The sequence below is a fragment of the Salmo trutta genome, chromosome 12 (genome assembly GCF_901001165.1).
Source record: "Salmo trutta chromosome 12, fSalTru1.1, whole genome shotgun sequence".
Lineage (NCBI taxonomy): Eukaryota > Metazoa > Chordata > Actinopteri > Salmoniformes > Salmonidae > Salmo > Salmo trutta.
In genome coordinates this window covers 22,591,347-22,613,016 of record NC_042968.1, presented here as the reverse complement: position 1 = coordinate 22,613,016, position 21,670 = coordinate 22,591,347, and the positions used below count along the sequence as shown (strand labels likewise).

The 21,670-nt window shown below is 41.4% G+C and overlaps 1 protein-coding gene across 9 annotated transcripts in view; it reads left to right on the top strand.

The window, feature by feature from the left end:
- LOC115203181 (liprin-beta-2) overlaps nucleotides 1-21,670 on the top strand; it is a 32,802-nt gene that overhangs the window by 8,600 nt on the left and 2,532 nt on the right. For 7 of the 9 annotated variants that reach the window (XM_029767611.1, XM_029767612.1, XM_029767614.1 and 4 more), the window contains 15 exons: nucleotides 1,103-1,381; nucleotides 1,744-1,836; nucleotides 2,588-2,696; nucleotides 3,506-3,567; nucleotides 14,089-14,164; nucleotides 14,348-14,472; nucleotides 14,743-14,810; nucleotides 14,923-14,983; nucleotides 15,128-15,169; nucleotides 15,359-15,479; nucleotides 17,030-17,162; nucleotides 17,314-17,442; nucleotides 20,760-20,910; nucleotides 21,220-21,331; nucleotides 21,502-21,590. In XM_029767611.1, the coding sequence (XP_029623471.1) occupies nucleotides 1,103-1,381; nucleotides 1,744-1,836; nucleotides 2,588-2,696; nucleotides 3,506-3,567; nucleotides 14,089-14,164; nucleotides 14,348-14,472; nucleotides 14,743-14,810; nucleotides 14,923-14,983; nucleotides 15,128-15,169; nucleotides 15,359-15,479; nucleotides 17,030-17,162; nucleotides 17,314-17,442; nucleotides 20,760-20,910; nucleotides 21,220-21,331; nucleotides 21,502-21,590 (1,650 nt within the window). The remainder of the gene's footprint in view (nucleotides 1-1,102; nucleotides 1,382-1,743; nucleotides 1,837-2,587; nucleotides 2,697-3,505; nucleotides 3,568-14,088; nucleotides 14,165-14,347; nucleotides 14,473-14,742; nucleotides 14,811-14,922; nucleotides 14,984-15,127; nucleotides 15,170-15,358; nucleotides 15,480-17,029; nucleotides 17,163-17,313; nucleotides 17,443-20,759; nucleotides 20,911-21,219; nucleotides 21,332-21,501; nucleotides 21,591-21,670) is intronic. The other 2 variants (XM_029767616.1, XM_029767617.1) reach the window with 1 other exon arrangement.

The window sequence follows — 21,670 nt, the reverse complement described above, 5'->3', positions numbered from 1 at the left end:
TTACTGTCAAAACATGGCTTGTCAAAGAGCCTTTGTGCCCCAGAGCACATCCACTACTATGTGAAGCTGTGATGGCATGATGGATGACTGGGTAAACCTGAGGGTGAGTAGGCTTTAACTCGGCGACAGGTTTAACGTTTTAGTCTAAAGTCCTGTTGAAATCATGACTGGCCTATTATATGAGCTGCAGAGGCAGGTGGTTAGTGTCAAATGAGGAAACCCCACCCCTTTCAAGACCGGGTAGCATAATTTAGACAGGAAATTATCCATACCTGTGGTTTATAATGTAGAGGATATTCAGTACATTTAGTAATATAAGGACATGTGTTGCAATAGTCTTTCTGCTCTGGTCATGTACACACACTTCCTTCCCTATGACAGCTGACTGGAGAGAATGAGCCCTCTGTTTTGAACATTCCACTGATGTGCCATGTGTGACCATTCAAGCATATCGTATGTGTGTGAATATGCGCACGTGCACATTGACACTCATTTTGGAGGCCTCCCTGCTGTGGAGCGGAGTCACTAAGCTCATGGTTATATATAGCTGTGGACAGCTCTCCATATCTGTCATATCCTCTATACTGGACACCATGTGATACTTCCACAGTCCAGGTATAGCGCTATGGTTGTTTATGCTCTAAGTATGAGAACATGCCCTGCTCTAATGGACTAGACTTCCTTTCATGTGACAGTAGCATACACACGAGTGAGATTAGGTACCTCTTGTTCTCACGTTAGTAGGTCAAAAGCATATTTAACCTGACAAGACTATTTCACAGGCCCAGGGTGTTTAGATCTCACACACATACGATATGCTTGAATGGTCACACATGGCACATCAGTGGAATGTTCAAAACAGAGGGCTCATCTCGCAGCGCTTTGTTTCTCATTGTGGTTCACTCAGACATATCAACCCAAATCACTGCATGGCTTTAAACATTCCATCTGTTACTTTATTAACTAAATTAGTGTAGAAAATGTTGTAGTATATCATTGAACACCACACACAACTCTTTTTTTTATTTTTTTATTTTTTTATTATTACATATTTTTTTCCTCTTTGGTTTCATTTTCCTTATTTCTCTCTTCCCTTTGTCAGAGTGTTGTGAACTTGATTAGTGAGCTGCAGGAGCAGATGTGTAGGTTTCAGCAGGAAATCAATTGCAGGATCTGGGAGAAAACAGGCCAGGCTGACAGCAGCCCACAGGAGGCCTGCGACACTGGGTCCACGGAGGCCCAAAACCCAGACCAGGGACTCGCCTGTGAGGGTAGCCCAGAGGAGGTACATGACAGTGGGCTGGAGGGGCCTCCTGACGTGATCCCAGGCGTGGAGAATAGCTCCAGTACTTCTGAGGAGCAGTGCTGCTGTGGAGAGAGTGTAGGCAGAGAATGTCTGCATGACCTTTGACCCTAAGCATGTAGTCGTCCTATCACTGTGTATGGAATGATCCCAAGGCTCTGACACTTAGCTCTATGCTTGCACTAAGGAACCCCTCACCACAACTTACACATGCATAGTTGATGAGACCCAATGCAATCCCATGACTTGTGTAGATAAGGGGGTTGATGCATGTACTGCATCATTTAAGAGGCATTTCACTGTGGTGTTGTGTAAGTAGTTAGCAGATAGAACTCATGGACTAATTGACAGTCTCCAGACCATTAAAACAATCCATTATCTGATGTACATTTGTGACAATGACATGTACAAGTTGTATATCCTTTTATCAATGTCCCCAGGTCATACTTCAAGAGCTCAGACTTTTCAAGGAGAAAGTAGACCATCTTGAAGACCAGAAGTCCCAGTATGAGAGGAGACTCAAAGCAACAAAGGTTAAACACGTTAGCCTACCTCCTCTCCTGTTATGTCTAGACTGTACTAGTAGTGCCCAGATTCCTCTGCTAACTACAGCCTTCCTAAACCATGTCCAATCTGCTTTTCTGCCCAGTTAGATGAGTCTTACAGACAAGTCATTCACAAAAGGCTATTTTCTTAACAAATCTGCAGACCATTTTCTTTGTAGAAATGGATTTAAATGGTGACACAGTTCCTTGGTTTCTCTTTGCGGTATTACAATACCTTGGTTAACACACCCCATTGCCATACCTCGATGGCTCTCTCAACCTGGCTATTTTGCTCACTTTCACTCCCCTGCACTCTACTTCTATTTCTCATTTTCCTGAACTACTTCATTGAGCTATTTTTTACTTTGACTCGCTTCATCTGCCCATCTGCTTTTTGTTCACACTATGCATTTTAACTTCAATCACTGCTAGTGTATCAAAGCCTTCCTAAATTGTATTTATTTGCTATACATGGTCATGTTGCGTTACTGTGAACTTTAGTGTGCCCTATGTAAAACGTATAGCCTGCTCTGGAAAGTTGAACCAGCCAAATCATGTAAATGTCTGCTTTAGATTTCAGGTGTATTTTGCTGTATCTGCTAAACAGTTTACACCACCAATAAACTTAGTCTCCAACAGTTTTATGTGGAGGTTTTTGTTATGAGTGACTTAGTTTGTCTTGAGTTTTTTTTAGCTTATGCATGCTCCTGATCTTACCCTGTCCCCCTATCCCACACAGGCACAGATATCAGACCTCCAGCAGCTCCTGCTCAGTAAGAATGCTGAGATAGACAGCCTGCACGCACAGCTCCTGGCCAGACCACTGTCCACTGAGACCTCCGAGAGAGGTAAGCACACAAGCAGTTTGGAAGAAGTGCATAACTTTATTACAGGGTTTGTTATTCTGTAATGAAGGAGCTGTGTGGCCTTTCTTGGTGACTCAACAGGTTGTATGCCATGGATCAATAACATGCTGCGACTGAGTGGTGTCTAACAATGGTTCTCTTTCCACTTTGCATTTCCACTGTTAGAGGATATGTATAGGAGAAGGCTCAACAATAAGCGTAAGCCTTAACACTATTTTAACAACTTTAAAACACTACTTCATCTTGTCCCTTACCTGAATGCACTCATTTCACTCTTTCATACCCTGTTGTGGGGCTCCAAAGAAATCAAACCCAGGAATGGACCTTGGCTTCCTGGTAACATTATGAGCTCATGTTTCTTCATCTGAGTAGATTATTGAACCCCTGATCAGAATACATCATTTCCACTGGGAAGGTACTCTTGATCTGTTTCTTAATGTCAGCCAGCTGGTGTCCAGTAACAACCTTGATATGGCATTGTGCTCTTGCTACCAGACTAAGTTTCTTTTTCAGAAATCTTTTCCATTGCCCATGGCTGCCTGTCAACTTTCTCTACTTAATTTCTGCTTTATTGTATGGACCCTTAGCTCATACTTTTTTTTTCTTTTTTTTCCCACACTGGCTAGGTGAGATGTTTTCCTTCTGAGAAAAGCTCTGCTCCATCGATTTTACATATCCCAACTATATACCTAAATGGGGTAGAAAATGAAAGATTGCAAATACATTGTCATATTATGGTACTGCATACATAAGGTACATGATGGCAACTACACTGACTCCTCTTTCGACAGACCAGGAGCTCCAAAGGTTAAAGACGGGGATGGAGGCACTGCTGGTTGCCAATGATGACAAGGTGCGTAGGCGGCTGTCGACGGTTACTATTAATGCATGTTTGTCTCTCTTGGTCCAGTAGTGAGATCATTTGCTATACATCGCAAAATAAAACATTGAACTGTGATCCCATTGCTTTGTACAGTGTATACAGTTGGGTGCCATTGTATACATTAAGCAATGTTGGCATACACAGCACGACCATCACTGTTTGAATGGCAGGAGCTGCTGGAAGGCTGATGGCGTACATAACCATACATCAGTAGCACCACCCACCGCCATTTACAGCACTGAGCTTTTGTGCTCTTAGTTGTGGCCACGGGTGGAATCTTGGATCTTTGAACAAATAGGCCTCATGTGTGCTCGCTCTCTCCGCAGCCATCCATTTTAGGCAAAGCCACAATTAATGAGTCTTGGCTATGCCAGACCTAATTTTGGAGTTTGGTCCATTAAGAGAAAATAGACCAGGCCAGGGGCACTGGCACCACTTCAAAACACACGCATGCACTCAGTTACCACTACTGATTTCCAGCTGTGCCCATGTCACACTCCACATTTCTCAACTCTTATGTTAAAAGCATATGGAGAAAGCCAATTAGTGCCTTGCTAAAGTATTCAGACCCTTTGGATTAGTTCAACTTTTGTTAGTGGGATTAATGGATGTCAACAATCTAGAGAATATGCTAATGTGATTGTTACTTTTAAGTATTCATCCCCTTTTTGTTTAGGTAAGCCTAAATTAGTTCAAGAGTAAAATATGGCTTAACATATCACAAATTACCTGGACTCGCACTGAAATAGTCATTTAAAAATCCAGTCAACCCCTAATGCTTTCTCTGTACCCCATACACACATTTAAGGTCCCACAATCAAGTGTTGCATTTCAAGCACAACCACAGAGCTTTGCAAAAGCCTCAAAGAGCAGTGATGGGTAACAACCAATCTGACAATGAAAGTCTAACTTCTTATGGGTATGTGGGATGCTACTGTCCCACCTGGCCAACATCTGGTGACATTGCAGTGCCAAATTCAAAAACAAACTCATAATTTAAATTCATAAAACATGTATAAGTGTTATACATCGGCTTAAAGATTAACTTCTTGTTAATCCAACCGCGGTGTCAGATTTCAAAAAGGCTTTACGTCGACAGCATACCATCTGAGGACAGCGCCCAGCACACACTAGTTACCAGCCAAGTATTGGAGTTACAAAAGTCAGAAGTAGCGATAAGATTAATCACTTACCTTTGATCTTCATATGGTTGCACTCACAAGACTCCCAGTTTCACAAATGTTTGTTTTGTTCGATTAAAGTCCTTTATATCCAAAAACCTCAGTTTTGTTCAGTAATCCAATGACTCAAAGGCAGTCGCAACAGGCAGACAAAATCCAATAGTATCAGTAAAGTTCGTAGAAACATGTCAGGTTTTTAGTCATAATAATCAATAATATTTCAACCGGACAATGGCTTTTTCAATATAAAAGAAAAACAAAGGTGCAAACAGGTCTGGGGACTTTGCACTATCCACTTACTCAGCTGTCTTATTCCCTCATTTTTCACTACAAGCCTGAAACAATTTCTAAAGACTTGACATCTAGTGGAAGCCATATAAAGTGCAATTTGAGTCCTAAGTCATGGATACTGTATAGGCATTCAATATAAAACTACAAACATAAGAAATCCCACTTTCTGGATGGATTTCTCAGGTTTTTGCCTGCCATATCAATTCTGTTATACTCAGACTTGTTTAAACAGTTTTGGAAACTTTAGTTTTGTATCCAAATCTACCAATTATATGCATATCCTAGCTTCTGGGCCTGAGTAATAGGCAGTTTACTTTGGGCATCTGGAGGTGAAAATAGTGTCCCCTACCCTAGTGAGGTTTAAGCATGATCTGGTTGATAATTATGTATTAAACCACCCAGACACATCAAAGATGGTCCTTCTGAGCTGCTGGACAGGAATGACACTGCTCAGGGATGTTACCATGAGGCAATTGGTGATTTTTTTTTTTTTTTTTTTTTTTTTTTTTTTTAAATGGCTACGGTTCAATGGCTGTGCTGGGAGAGCTGAGGCTGTATCAACAACATTGTGGTGATGCCACAATCATCTAAATGACAGTGACAAGCATAGGAATGTACAGAATGTATGCAACAAGGCACTAAAGTAATACTGCAAAAATGCAAAGAAATACACTTTTTGGCCTAAATGTAACTTAGATTTGCCTGTAACTTCATCATTTTCAATAATAGTGGTGACTGCGTAATGGTATGGGTATGCTTGACATGGCAAGTACTTGGGTTTTTCAGGAAAAGCCTCATTGCTGTTTAGCCATGAACCTCTATCAAGATGTTGGGGATCAATGTTTGAATGTATTTTATTAGGATCCCTGTTAGCTGTTGCAAAAGCAGCAGTTACTCTTCCTGGGGTCCACACAGAACATGGAACATTATATAATACTAAACATTAATAGACAAGAACAGCTCAAGTACAAGACTACTTTAACATGCACGTAGCCTACATATCAACACAAACTCTCGGTCAAATGGGGGAGAGTTGTTGTGCAATGAGTTGATTAACCTGAATATTTTTTTAAACAAGGTTTGCCGATTTTGAGCTACATGAGATGGAATGAAGTTCCATGCAATAATGGCTCTATGTAATATTGTATGTTTTCTTGAATTTGTTCTGGGTTTAGGGACTGTGAAAAGACCCCTAGTGACGTGTATGCGTCAGAGCTGTGTGTAAGTTGACTATGCAAACAATTTGGGATTTTAACACTACTGTTTCTTAAATAAGTGATGCAGTCAGTCTTTCCTCAACATCCGGCTGTGATTGGGAGTCCCATAGGGTGGTGCATAATTGGCCCAGTGTCGGCCGGGGTAGGCCGTCATCGTAAATATGAATTTGTTAACTTCTCTGGGCTAGGTGGGACACACTATTCAACAAACAGCCAGTGAAATGGCATGGCGCAAAATACAAAACAGCAAAAATTGCAATTTAATTTTCTCAAACAATCATCTATTTTACACCATTTTAAAGAAACTTCTTGTTAATCTAACCACATTGTCCGATTTCAAAAAGGCTTTACGTTGAAAGCATAAAATTAGACTTTTAGGACAAACTTCACAAGAAAAACCACACAGCCATTTTCCAAGCAAGGAGATGCATCACAAAAACAAAAAGTACAGATAAAATATTCACTAACCTTTGATCTTCATCAGATGGCACTCATAGGACTTCATGTTACACAATACTTGTATGTTTTGCTCGCAAAAGCTCATATTTGTATTCAAAAACCCCATTTTTATATTGGCGCGTGATGTTCAGAATGTATTCCCACCAAAACATCCGGTGAATGAGCACATCGATTTACAAAAATACTCCACGTTGTTAAAATTTACAACAGTTATTGAAAGAATTATAGATATACTTCTCCTTAATGCAACCGCTGTGTCATTTTAAAATAGCTTTACAGAGAAAGCACATTTTTCAATATTCTGAGTACATGGCTAAGCTATACAGATACCCGCCAAGTTCTGGGGTCAACTAAAGTCAGAATTAGTATTATAAATATTCTCTTACCTTTGCTGATCTTTGTCAATGCACTCCCAGGACTCCTGCTTCAACAATAAATGTTTGTTTTGTTCAAAATACTCTATTTATGTCCAAATACCTCCGTTTTGTTTGTGCGTTCAGCTCACTATCCAAAGGCATAATGTGCGAGTGTAAATCAGGACACAAAGTCAAAATGTTCCATTACTGTTCGTAGAAACATGTCAAACATTGTTTACAATCAATCCTTAGGGTCTTTTTAACCTCTACGGGCCACGGGGGCAGTATTGAGAATTTTGAAAGAAATATGTGCCCATTTTTAACTGCCTCCTACACCAACTCAGAAGCTAGGATATGCATATTATTAACACATTCGGATAGAAAACACTCTGAATTTTCTAAAACAGTTTGAATGGTGTCTGTAAGTATAACAAAACTCATATTGCAGGCAAAAACCTGTGAAAAATAGATTAAAAAAAAAGAGAATTTTGTGACTGTACTATTTAGTGTCATTGTTTTAAAGATACCACAGTGAGAAAGGATTCAGTTCGCAACTCCTACTGCTTCCACTAGATGTCAACGATCTTTAGAAAGTTGTTTGAAGCATCTGTGATAAATACACACCGAATTAGAAAGCTTACAAGTTGACACGTCATCACTTCATTTTTTGCGCCTGCGCATGAATCTGAGAAGAGTGCCTTTGTCATTATCGTTTATTCTAGACACTTGATAGGTTGTGTGAAAATATTACTGATGTTTACTGATGTTTCACGTTAAAAATGGAACAAAAGATTAGTGCTAAACAACGTTTGACATGTTTAAACAAACGTAAATAGATTATTTACTAGGTTTTCTTTAGTTTTTCGACGTGACTTTACACTGCCCACCTCATTTTGTGGGAGCCTACTGAACGCTAACTATTTGGACATAAATTATGAACTTTGTCAAAAGAAACCACATTTGTTCTGGACCTGGGATCTCTGGCAGCGCCTTCTGATGGAGATAATCAAAGGTAAGGGGATATTTAGAATGTTATTATCGATATTAGATGATGCTAATGCTAACGGTATAGCTTAGCTTAGCTTAGCATATAGCTTATTGTTGTTAGCATAGTACCCAGTTTATACAAAATGTGATTTCCCAGTAAAGTTATTTTGAGATCTGGCCCTTCGGTAGCAATTACGAGATGATAATATATTATTCTTTGAATGACAATATTATAATTTACCAATGTTTTCGAATAGTAATTCCGTGATTTGTAATGCTGGATTCACTGGGTGCATTCGAGCCGAAAAAAATTCTGAATTTCACCGCGACTGTAAATGCTGTTTTTGGATATAAATATGAACTTGATGGAACTAAAAATGCATGTATTGTATAACATAATGTCCTATGAGTGTCATCTGATGCAGATTGTCAAAGGTAAGTGCATAATTCTAGCTAGTTTTCTGTCTGTTGATGCCCTTCTTTGAATTGGCTAAACATTACACGCAGCTATTGTCAATGTACTCTCCTCACATAACCTAACTTTATGCATTCTCCGTAATGCCTCTGAAAATCGGACAGCGTGGTTAGATTTAGGAGATATATCTTTCAAATGGAGGAAAATAGTTGATTATTTGATTTTTTGAAATGATTACTCTTGCAGTTTTGAATTCCCCGCCATGGTCACATGACAATGAATCCCAATACCGGGATAAGATCGGGATAAGATCCTCAACAGGTTTTAACCTAGGTGATAATATTCCAACCGGACAATAGCGTATTTTTTTCAAGAAGAAAAAGAAGGAACGGCGGGCTCGCGCATAACCAAGTCCTTTGTCCTTAAGCAGTCCACTGATTGACTGAGCTCCTATTTTCTGCCCAGTAACAGGAGAAGGATGAAACAACTTTCTAAAGGCTGACAGCCAATGGAAGCCTTAGGAAGTGCAACGTGACCCCACAGACACTAGTTTCGATAGGGATTCAAAGAACTACAATTCTCAGATTTCCCACTTCCTGGTTGGATTTTTCTCAGGTTTTTGCCTGCCATATGAGTTCTGTTATACTCAAACATCATTCAAACAGTTTTAGAAACTTCAGAGTGTTTTCTATCCAAATATACTAATAATATGCATATCCTATGTTCTGAGCCCGAGTAGTAGGCAGTTTAATTTGGGCACGTCATTCATCCAAATTTCCAAATACTGCCCCCTGTCACTAAAAAGTTAACCGACTTGGCTAGTTAAAGGTAAACTCTTAGCCAAGAAACTGGCATGCATAGTATACATCAACCCTCTGACTACAATGTACCACTTTTCCGGGCCAGATGCAGCTTAACTAGGTCTTTCCTTGCAGCACTTGACCACACGCCTGGAAAATAATCCAGATAAGACACAACTGGAGCCTGCGAAACTTGTTTTTTGGAGTGTGGTGTCAAAGCAGAGCATCTCTTTATAACGGACTGACCTCCACCCATCTTTAAAACCCTTTAATCTTTGTTTTGATCATGACTGTTTACAATCTATTGCCAAGTAATCTAGTCTCAAGGTGTTCAACAGCCATACCATTCATTACCAGATTCAGCTGAGGTCTAGCACTTAGGGAAGGATTTATTCCAAATACAATGCTCTTAGTTCTAGATGTTCAGGACTAGTTTATTACCGGCCACTCTTTTCAAAACAGACCAACTCTGTTAAAGGTGTCATTGACTTCATTAGCTGTGGTTTCTGACACATATGGTTGAATCATAAGCATACATGGACACTTGGTTTAGTGGCAGTTCATTGGTAAAAATAGATTGTCAGGAGAGTACCCTGCCAAAAATAATCACAGCCATTTTCAAAGCAAGCATATGTCACCAAAACCGCAGCTAAATGCAGCACTAACCTTTGATCTTCATCAGATGACACTCCCAGGACATTGAACAAAACATGCATGTATTGTATAACAATCAAGTTCATATTTATATCAAACAGCTTTTTACATTGGCATGTGATATTCAGAACTAGCACACACACTGAAAACTTCTGGTGAATTTACTAAATTACTCATGATAAATGTTCACAAAATACATTATTTTAAGAATTATAGATACAGAACTCCTTTATGCAATCCCGGTGTCAGATTTTAAAATGGCTTTTTGGCGAAAGCACATTTTGCAATATTCTGAGTACATAGCCCGGCCATCACGGCTAGCTATTTTGACACCCACCAAGTTTGGCCCTCACCAAACTCAGAATTACTATTCGAAAAATTGGATTACCTTTGCTGTTCATCAGAATGCACTCCCAGGACTTCTACTTCAACAACAGTTGTTTTGGTTCCAAATAATCCATAGTTATATCCAAATAGCGCCGTTTTGTTTGTTCGTGCGTTCAGGTCACTATCCGAAGGGTGACGTGCGAGCGCATTTCGTGACAAATTTCAAAATATTCCATTACCGTACTTCGAAGCATGTCAAACGCTGTTTAAAATCAATTTTGATGCTATTTTTCTCGTAAAATAGCGATAATATTCCAACTGGGCGATGTTGTATTCATTCAAATGCTGAAAGAAAAAAATTGAGAATTCTCGTGACCGCGCATCTCCAGTGTCACTGTTCCCAGGCTGACCACTCACATTCTCCTGCTGTTCTTCGCCCAGAGACAGCAGACACCCCATTACACTTTCTGGTGCCTTCTGAGAGCCAATGGAAGCCTTAAATGTCACGTTACAGCAGAGATGCTGTATTTTCGATAGAGATGCAACTGAAGGACAACATTGTCAGACAGGGCACTTCCTGTATGGAATCTTCTCAGGTTTTGGCCTGCCATATGAGTTCTGTTATACTCAGACACCATTCAAACAGTTTTGGAAACTTTAGTGTTTTCTATCCAAATCTACAAATTATATGCATATTCTAGTTTCTGGGCAAGAATAGTAACCAGTTTAAATCGGGTATGTTTTTTTTTATCCGGCCGTGCAAATACTAGACCCACAGCTTAACAGGTGCATGTTTATCAATAATTGGAAGAAGCAATTTCATAAATTCATCAAGTGCAGCATTTGGATGCTCCTTTCATTAATCACGTCAGACCAACAAATGTATGTAACATCGACTTAAGAGTCACTGCAAATTATTTTGTATGATCTCTTACACTATTTTAGGACCAGCTTTTGTAACGTTGGCTTTCCTGACTATAGCCACTGGTGTGATCACTGCATCCAATGGGTACGGACACAGCTTTAGAACAAAGTTCTACAGTATTTAACAAAATGTGATCGATACATGTGGATCTTGTTCCTCTGTTTTTGTAAACACCCTCATAGGTTGACTTTAATAACTTGAACCAGATTAAAAACACTGGTTACAGTGAAGCTTCCTCTTGAGCAGACAGCTTGATGAATCCCAGGCAATATTCAGGACCCCATGAAAGTAGACCTCTGTTTACATCACATACACTATCAAGCTTTTCACACATTTAGATACTGACTGTTAGCACTTGGTGGGCTATAGCAACACCACAAAAGAAAAGTATTTTAGATTTGCCAAGAGAACCTGCAACTACAACACTTCAATAACATTTGACATAAGCTCTTCTCTAAGCATTACAGGGATATGACTGAATATACAGTGCATTTGGAAAGTATACAGACCCCATGACTTTTTCCAAATTGTTACATTACAGCCTTATTCTAAAATTGCTTAAATTGTTTTTTAACCCCTCATCAATCTACACACAATACCCCATAAGGACAACGCGAAAACATTGCTTTGAGCGTCGAGTCTTCGGTATGACGCTACAAGCTTGGCACACCTGTATTTGGGGCTTTTCTCCCATTCACTGCAGATCCTCTCAAGCGCTCTCAGGTTGGATGGGGAGTGTCGCTGCACAGTTATTTTCAGGTCTCCAGAGATGTTGGATCATGCTCTGGTGTGGCAACTCAAGGACATTGAGACTTGTACTGAAGCCACTCCTGCATTGTCTTGACTGTGCTTAGGGTCGGGACAAAGCTCTGAATGTCCTTGAGTGGCCTAGCTGGAGCCTGGAGCCTGGACCTGAACCCGATCGAACATCTCTGGAGAGACCTGAAAATAGTGGTGCAGCGACGTTCCCCATCCAACCTGACAGGGCTTGAGATGATCTGCAGCTAAGAATGGGAGTAACCTCCCAAATACAGGTGTGCAAGCTTGTAGCATCATTCCCAATAAGACTCGTGTCTGTGATCACTGCCAAAGGGGCTTCAACAAAGTACTGAGTAAAGGGTCTGAATACTTATGTAAATGTGATATATCCGGGTTTTTTAAACCTGTTTTTGCTTTATCATTTATCGGGTTCTGTGTGTAGATTGAAGGGGGGGGACTATTTCATCCATTTTAGAATAAGGAGGTCACAAAATGTGGGAAAAGTTAAGGGGTCTGAATACTTTCCAAAGGCACTGTATATACAGCAACACCTCCCCTGTGAGCATGTCTGTCTCTTCTATACATGTTATTTCCTTGTTTTGCTACTGCTGTATCATCAAATGAATTGTCTCAGAAATGGCTAATATATGAATGTTAGCAAGTTATTGATTTCATTAACCTTATTTCTAATGCTACATATCTCGATATGGGCTAATTTCAGCCCTTTCCTGGGTAGTGTATCAGAGACATACTGAAAATAGCAAACAAAGCAAGAGAAAAATATTTACATTCAGCAGTCCATTAATCAATTGGTGTGTGTTTGTTGCGGGGTTGAAGCTACAAACCCATAGGCTTGGTTCTCTCATCCCTTCCAGGCTTCTGGGAGGGAGAGTGGACTGAGCCTATCATAGGGGATTTAAGCAATGTCCCCACGCACTCTGGCAGCTTTCATGGCTGGGATAAGTTATTTCCTTTTCTGGCGCACAGCTTCAGGATAGACCCGGTTGAGGAAGATATACGTTCTTATCAAGTTCCTGGATCTTTCCAGAACCTCTACTTTGTTCTTGAACCTCAGGAACTTGACTACTATCGACCTGGGCCTTTCACCTGGGTCGGTGGTGGGTTTTCCAGTCCTGTGGGCGCACTCTACCTCAAACTGGTCCATCTTCAATTTCTCAGATCATTTCCCTCACTTTGTCCTCTGACTCCGTCCAGGTCTCATGGAGATTCTGCAATTCCGCCCACAACCATGTTGTTCCACCTTGATAGTCTGATTTATCCATCATTATTGTCATGGATTCACACGGAACTGATGTCCTCTCTCAATGACTTAGACTGTTCATCTTACCGTTCTCCTGTTTCTACTCATTGTGCTGACCCTGGGAGAACTGCAAACTTTTCTTCAGTTAGTTGAATCCACCAGTATTTTGACAAAACACTTAAAGCTATTTTCTTGTAACAACTGCTTGTAGAACCTTGTCATGGTAGCTAGCAACAGGTTACACTGTTACTCCTCGCAGTTCCAGACAGGGCAGGTCACAGGGAAGATTGTTAATGACAAACAGCAGGGATCTAGACAGCCACAAACCCGGGACGATCTGCGGTCCCAGCCACAATGGGATACCGCTTCGCGGGCTGCATTCACCCCCGCTAACTTGATAGGCAGCTAGGTAAATGGATCCTCAGACCTGGACTAAGTTGGCAAGATCACTGGACAGAGACTAGCAGTCCCAGCAACTGTGTCACGGGATCCAAACTTAAAAGTTAGCTAGCTACTAAGAAAGTTTTCAAAACACAACCGAGCTCTCCCTCATTTCATGTTAAACAGGAAGTGATGATAGTTATTAAAAAATAATTGGCAAATATTGCACAATCCAGCTGTGCAAAGCTCTTAGACTTACCCAAGAAGACTCATGGCTGTAATTGATGCCAAAGGTGTTTCTAACATGTTTTGACTCTTGGAGCTGAATACTTGAATATTTGAGTTACTAAATTTTTTTTTTTCTCCACTTTGGCGTTTTGTGTAGATTGACAATTAAATCAATTTTAATACCACTTTCAGGTACAATGTGAAGAAATACTTTTGCAAGTCACTGTATGGATTCATCTCCCTGTTACAGGACCAGCGTATTGAGGAGCTCACGCTGCTCTTAGTCCAGTGCAGACAGTTCAGAGACCTTGTGACCCCAAGACAAGGTAACAATCTTCCCTACCATACATATAGTACTACTCTAGTTACAGATTTTTTTTTATATGTATTTTAATTAAAGCCACCAAAAGGGTAAAACATTAGTTACATTCAAATGTATAATGAACCAGAGAAAGCAGAACATTTCCATTACTCATGATGGTATGAAGCAATGACACTTTCTTTGATAGCTTCACCCACTATCCTCTCAGTATCCAATGAGAGGACTCTGTCGAGCAGTAGCGAGGAAGAGGAGCATGGAGTGGTGATGAGGACAGTTCCTCCCAGTGCACTCCCTGAGAACACAAAGACTGAGGTGGGTCAGAGGAAGGGGAATGTTCAGATGGGGGGGGGGGGGGGACATTGTTCTCTCAGCCCCAAGCATACACTGACAATTACTCCAGTTTTCAGTATCAGCATAATAGAAGGTTGAAAGTGCCTTTGCATTAAAACATGATTGATCCTGCCCAATATGGTTCAGAAGTCTCATTTTCCCACAAGTCTTTTGACTATTGAACTAGAGGCTATGGCACTACAGTCATATTCCTCGTTCCCTGTCCTTATCTCCATCTCTCCTCTGGTCCAGATGTCCTTCAGCAGTTCGTCCCCCCAGCTCGTGTCCCACCTGCCAACCCAGAAGGAAAGAGAACTCTGGTGAGACTCTGGGAATGGAACACCTCTTAATGGACTTCACACACATGGCACAAGGGACTGCACTAATCAATATTTCATTGGGAATGATCAGATGATGATGTATTTTTATCAGGACGCATCCCCAACTTTTATCAAGCAGTATGGACAACCTACAGAATGGATCTTCACCAAAGGTAGTGGAGACATTTTCACCTGTCAACATTTACTGCCCAGAGTAGGAAAATCTGACTAGAAAGCGCTTTACACTTTTCTTCCCAATCTGTATCACAGCACTAACTCGTCAACTAATGACTGTTCTTCACCTTTCCTACCTCTAGCATGTAGTGGTGATTCCTGTAGAGTTTGAAGTGTCTAATGAGGTATTATTACTTTGAACAAAACTCTTCACTTTTCATATCTAACCATTACTGTTCTTTCTTGTTTGGGTTACACTTCTGACCCATGATTGTTTTGTGTCTTGTCAATCAGAATTTTACAGAAAAAAATCTGAATTAAAAGTAAAATAAAACATTATTGGTCTGTTTCATTTATCTGTGTTTCTTCTCCAGAATGGGCCTGTAGATAACAGGTGCCAGACCTTGCCGGTTAAGGCCTCCCTCCCAGAGCATGGAGAGTGCAGTGAGAGACAGAGCCAAAGGTCTCCAGAGGGGAGTGAAGATGGAGACTCAAGTAAGCCTGAAGAAGCACCCCCCTCCCCCCGGACACACACTGTCCATAAGTGCTTCAGACACCTTCACCTCAGAATATACTGTAGGTTTCACTGTGCCTTGTGTTGTATGGTGGACAGACCTGCTCTGAGAAAACAACATATGTGCTTAGGTCTGGCCCCTTCTACACAACAGAGCACAAAGCCCCTGATATCGGATCAGACCAAGACCTGGTCCTCCCTTTGAGACAGAGCAAATACACAGGTCTCTGATTAGTGGCACTGTGATCAAAGCTAATAGCGGCGAGGCTGGAGCAAAGGTTTTCAGGGATATTCCTGACTGCCTGACATATACCATGTTTACAGCCCCACCCTCTTTCTGATCGACCACACTGAACCCAACCCAATCCTCTCTCAGACCACGCTTACCTCAATTCCACCTTCTCTTTCTAAATGACCAAGGTCCACACAACCCCACCCTCTCTCACGGACCACACTCACCCCAACTCCACCCTGGGCTTTGGAGTGGCAGAAATCAAGCCCATGAGTATATGATCCTCCCACAAAATGAATCTATTTTGGCCTCCCAGCTGTAACTGGTGCCATATTATGGATGCAGTGGTGGGATTTTGTGCTGTGCACATAAACAGGCCCAGCAGCTGGAACCCCTTTCTATGTGCTCTCCTGTTGGGTGGTCGGTTAGAGCCAAAGGCCTCCAATACAAACATGAGAAAGCAAAGCTCTACCAATCCCCTAGTGGGCTTATCAATGAGTGTTACTGGGGTCTGACACACAACTAAAAAGACAAACAAAATACTTTACAATTTACATATAAAACATGTTAATGCTTTTAAGTGCGTGTGCATCAATCAGTTACACATTCATGTCGGTGCATGCACACAAGTAGGTCACATGGGGGAGACATTGTGCCGTGAGGTGTTGCTTTACCAGTTTTTTTTTTTTTTTTTTTTTTTTTTTTTTTTTTTTTTTTTTATTTTTTTTTTTAAACCAGGTTTGCTGTTCACTTGTACTACATAACATGGAAGGGAGTCATGCACTCATGGCTCTGTATAATACTGTACGGTTCCTTGAATTTGTTCTGTACCTGGGGACTGTGAAAAGACCCCTGGTGGCATGTCTGGTGGGGTAAATGTGTGTGTCAGTGCTGTGTGTAAGTTGACTGCATACAATTTGGAATTTCCAATACATGTTTCTTTATATTTCAGGGATATGTACACAAAGGTGTCCATGGCACTAGCTATGAGTTAATTAACATGTTTGTGCTAGTCATCTCTCCACAGGCTATTGGCAATAAACAGAATTCAGTCATTAAGATTGAAGGTTCACCGCATGTATGAAACTTACTTGCACAAAGATAAAATCAGCTAATTGTTTTGCGGTCCTGGAAAGAAATTACTTTTTTGAACCAGTTGATTGCTTTTATTTTCAAAAGCAACTCTAATGAAAGCTAAACCAGAACCTTCGCCCAGATGTAAACGTCCGGTTGAAATGATTCAATGATAGATACACAACTAGAAAATAAAGATTATTTTAGTTCTTTCCCCCCTTACAGGAAAGACAGAGAAAATGGATGACACTGCATCCTCTGACCTTTCACCCCAGTCTTCAGTGGAGTCAGGTCAACAGACTATTGGCTCACCAGATCACCTGAAGAACAATAAAAGTATCAGAAAGCTCTGGGGAAAGTGAGTGGGTATATATTTTTTTATAAAATAGAAACAGTAAATTGAGCATATGTACCTCACCTAAAATGGCAAGCTTTGGGATGTGAATGACACCCAAGTCTTGTATGTTATGTACAGTATGTCTATGAAATCAAATACTGTCCTCTTCCAGGATCAAGCGGACCCAGTCAGGGGGTCTGCAGGGGGAGGACCTGGAACCAAACCAGTTTAGGAGAGGGGGGCTGCGTGCCACAGCGGGGCCAAGACTGACCCGGACCCCTGAGTCTGGCAGCTCTGTTCGGTAAGACTGGGTTTGGGGATGACTCCTTGACACCACCTAATTCCCCAATAGATTATTGGTATGAAATAAAAATGTATGCAGATGCTATATCAGTAACTTTTCTACTAACCTTAACCCCTACTCTAAACCTAACCGTAACCTTATATTAGCAAACAGTTGCTTATCAACAGATGGCTTGTTGGTAGTATGCCCATATGCAGAGCGTCTACAGAAATTCCGGACTATCCAAATAAAGTGTGCCCAATATGTGACCGACCGCCTCAGTTTGGTCTTATGTAGCAACATTTGAACGTTTTTTTATATTAGATAAAAATGGCATAACTGGTTGCTTTTTAACACCAATAAATCCATGCATTTAATACACTGCTCAAAAAAAATAAAGGGAACACTTAAACAACACAATGTAACTCCAAGTCAATCACACTTCTGTGAAATCAAACTGTCCACTTAGGAAGCAACACTGATTGACAATACATTTCACATGCTGTTGTGCAAATGGAATAGACAACAGGTGGAAATTATAGGCAATTAGTAAGACACCCCCAATAAAGGAGTGGTCTGCAGGTGGGGACCACTTCTCAGTTCCTATGCTTCCTGGCTGATGTTTTGGTCACTTTTGAATACTGGTGGTGCTTTCACTCTAGTGGTAGCATGAGACGGAGTCTACAACCCACACAAGTGGCTCAGGTAGTGCAGCTCATCCAGGATGGCACATCAATGTGAGCTGTGGCAAGAAGGTTTGCTGTGTCTGTCAGCGTGGTGTCCAGAGCACGGAGGCGCTACCAGGAGACAGGCCAGTACATCAGGAGACGTGGCGGAGGCCGTAGGAGGGCAACAACCCAGCAGCAGGACCGCTACCTCCGTCTTTGTGCAAGGAGGAGCAGGAGAAGCACTGCCAGAGCCCTGCAAAATGACCTCAAGCAGGCCACAAATGTGCATGTGTCTGCTCAAATGGTCAGAAACAGACTCCATGAGGGTGGTATGAGGGCCCGACGTCCACAGGTGGGGGTTGTGCTTACAGCCCAACACCGTGCAGGATGTTTGGCATTTGCCAGAGAACACCGAGATTGGCAAATTCGCCACTGGCGCCCTGTGCTCTTCACAGATGAAAGCAGGTTCACACTGAGCACGTGACAGACGTGACAGTCTGGAGACACCGTGGAGAATGTTCTGCTGCCTGCAACATCCTCCAGCATGACCGGTTTGGTGGTGGGTCAGTCATGGTGTGGGGTGGCATTTCTTTGGGGGGCCGCACAGCCCTCCATGTGCTCGCCAGAGGTAGCCTGACTGCCATTAGGTACCGAGACGAGATCCTCAGACCCCTTGTGAGACCATATGCTGGTGCAGTTGGCCCTGGGTTCCTCCTAATGCAAGACAATGCTAGACCTCATGTGGCTGGAGTGTGTCAGCAGTTCCTGTAAGAGGAAAGCATTGATTCTATGGACTGGCCCGCCCGTTCCCCAGACCTGAATCCAATTGAGCACTTCTGGGACATCATGTCTCGCTCCATCCACCAACGCCATGTTGCACCAGACTGTCCAGGAGTTGGCGGATGCTTTAGTCCAGGTCTGGGAGGAGATCCCTCAGGAGACCATCCGCCACCTCATCAGGAGCATGCCCAGGCGTTGTAGGGAGGTCATACAGGCATGTGGAGGCCACACACACTACTGAGCCTCATTTTGACTTGTTGTAAGGACATTACATCAAAGTTGGATCAGCATGTAGTGTGGTTTTCCACTTTAATTTTGAGTGTGATTCCAAATCCAGACCTCCATGGGTTGATAAATTGGATTTCATTAATTATTTTTGTGATTTTTGTTGTCAGCACATTCAACTATGTAAAAAAGTACTTAATAAGATGATTTCTTTCATTCAGATCTAGGATGTGTTGTTTAAGTGTTCCCTTTATTTTTTTGAGCAGTGTATATATATCAATCTAGCAAACCAGGCAACTAAAAGGAACTTTCTAAACAATGTTTTTGCTTAGTTTCTAGCTTGTTAGAAGGTATAAACGGTACAGTGAAATGGTTACTTGCATAGTGGAGTCTTTTGTTTAGACATGTAGCTAGCTAAACAATGAACCATAATCCCAACTCATAATATTACTACCCTGCATGAATCTACAGGTAGTTAAAGCTAACAAACTAGCTAGGTTCAATGTTAGGTAGCTAGCTAACATTAGTCTATAACTAGCAATGTAAATAGCTCTGAGATACAAATAACATTACTACACAGATCATACATGTAATGTTAGCTAGCTAGCCAGCCAGCTAACGTTATCAGTTTGCTTTAATGTGCAATGAAAAATATCTGAAAATGTAGCTAGACTCTCTTATCCGTATAAACGCTTCTCCCTCTTTGTCACAAATGCCATGGTTGCCCTTAGTTTGAAAATGTAATCCAGACAAAATTATACTACAGCCTTCTGTGTTCTTTGACTCCCTCTGCATTTGCAATCAAACGCCTGCATTTTCTCCTTAGCTATCATATTCTGCTTCCATCAGGCATTCCACTGATTTCAAAACTGTCCTCCCAGAAAGTGAAGAGCCATAGCAACACTGCAGGTCTTCGTGATATCTTTCAAAAAAGCCACTTTAGAAAGGATTCTTAACATACTTAGCAGCTCATGTTATAGACAGAAGCATGCTACATGGCAGACCAATCCGAACTCTTCTCTCGGCATGTCCAGCCTAACCATTCTCTGCCAATCATGGCTAGTGGCAGGTAGCCTTGCAGGTAGGAGCGTTAGGCCAGTAACCAAAAGGTTACTGGATCGAATCCCCGAGCTGACAAGGTAAAAATCCCGACGCGCTGAATACGTTGATGTCGATTTTAAGGCAGCCCTCCGCACCTCTCATTCAGAGGGGTTGGGTTAAATGCAGAAAACAGATTTCAGTTGTACAACTGACTAGTTATCCCCCTTTACTGTGTTTTTCCGTGGTTAAACCAACTAGGCTCGTAATTTAACAAACAATTTTCATTTACAGACTGCATAAGTTTTTAAAGGAACATGAAAGTTCGTATGTTCCAGAATACATTTCTGAAGAAAAAGCTTTGATTAATTATGTAATTTAATAAACAATTGTCTCCGGTATAGTATTGACGTGCGACTTATGCCTACTTTACTAAAATGAGTCACACGTTTGCTACTGCACCTGTTTTAATATAGGGTATACTGTTCACATCGTATAGATGTTGAGTAGGCCAAATACAATACATGTAGACAGAAGCAAAACAAGGTTTTTCATCAGTGTTTTCGCTGTCACGAATTCTTAATCTAATTTCTCTCATTCTGTCTCTCTCATTCTGTCTATCAGGGATATGAACACTCCATTCAGCCAGTGGACCAGGGAGCAGGTGTGTGGTTGGCTGGAGGACTATGGTCTGGGTCAGTACGTCAACCTGACCCGGCAGTGGGTCGACAACGGACAGACGCTCCTGTCTGCAAGGCCACAGGACTTTGAGAAGGTCATTGAGGGCGAGAGGGTTGCTACCCTGATGAACTTAACATACAAAATTGTTGCTTGTATGGTGCATATATTAGGACAGCCTCAGGGTACCAAGTAGGTTGTGTCAGTCACTCAGAACTTTTCAGTCTCAGCAGGATTCCATATGGACACAGCGTTGTCATAACTCTCTGGAGAATATGTAACACTGCAGGAATAAGGATCATGTTCTGAACTTATAAACAGTCATTGATTAGCTTTGGGAAACCACAGTAAAACCTTGCATGTGTTTGGGAACCTTATTTTAATGTAAGTGTTTCTGTGTCCAAAGGAAATGGGTATCAAACACCCGCTACACAGGAAGAAACTACAGCTGGCTCTAAGGGGGTTCAGTACTAAAGCCCTGGAAAAGTCCTCTGAACTAGACCACATCTGGGTTACACGTACGTCTACAACTTAAGCTGTACTATTAAAATCTACTATATTCAGACATTGCCAGAAGTGTGGTATTTGAGGTGCACAATGAGTCAACTGCATTGTCTGTAGGATATTTTGCTGGAAAATGTTCCTTGTTTAAAAGGAAGTTAAAATGGTTTACTCTGGTCATGTGCAGGATGGTTGGATGACATAGGCCTTCCTCAGTACAAGGACCATTTCCACGAGGGACGAGTGGATGGCAGGATGCTCCAGTATCTCACCGTGGTAAAGCTAAACAATTAGATTTTTTAAAAGTGAATCCTTCAAAAAATGTTTACATGCTCTCATGTGATATCATCACCATT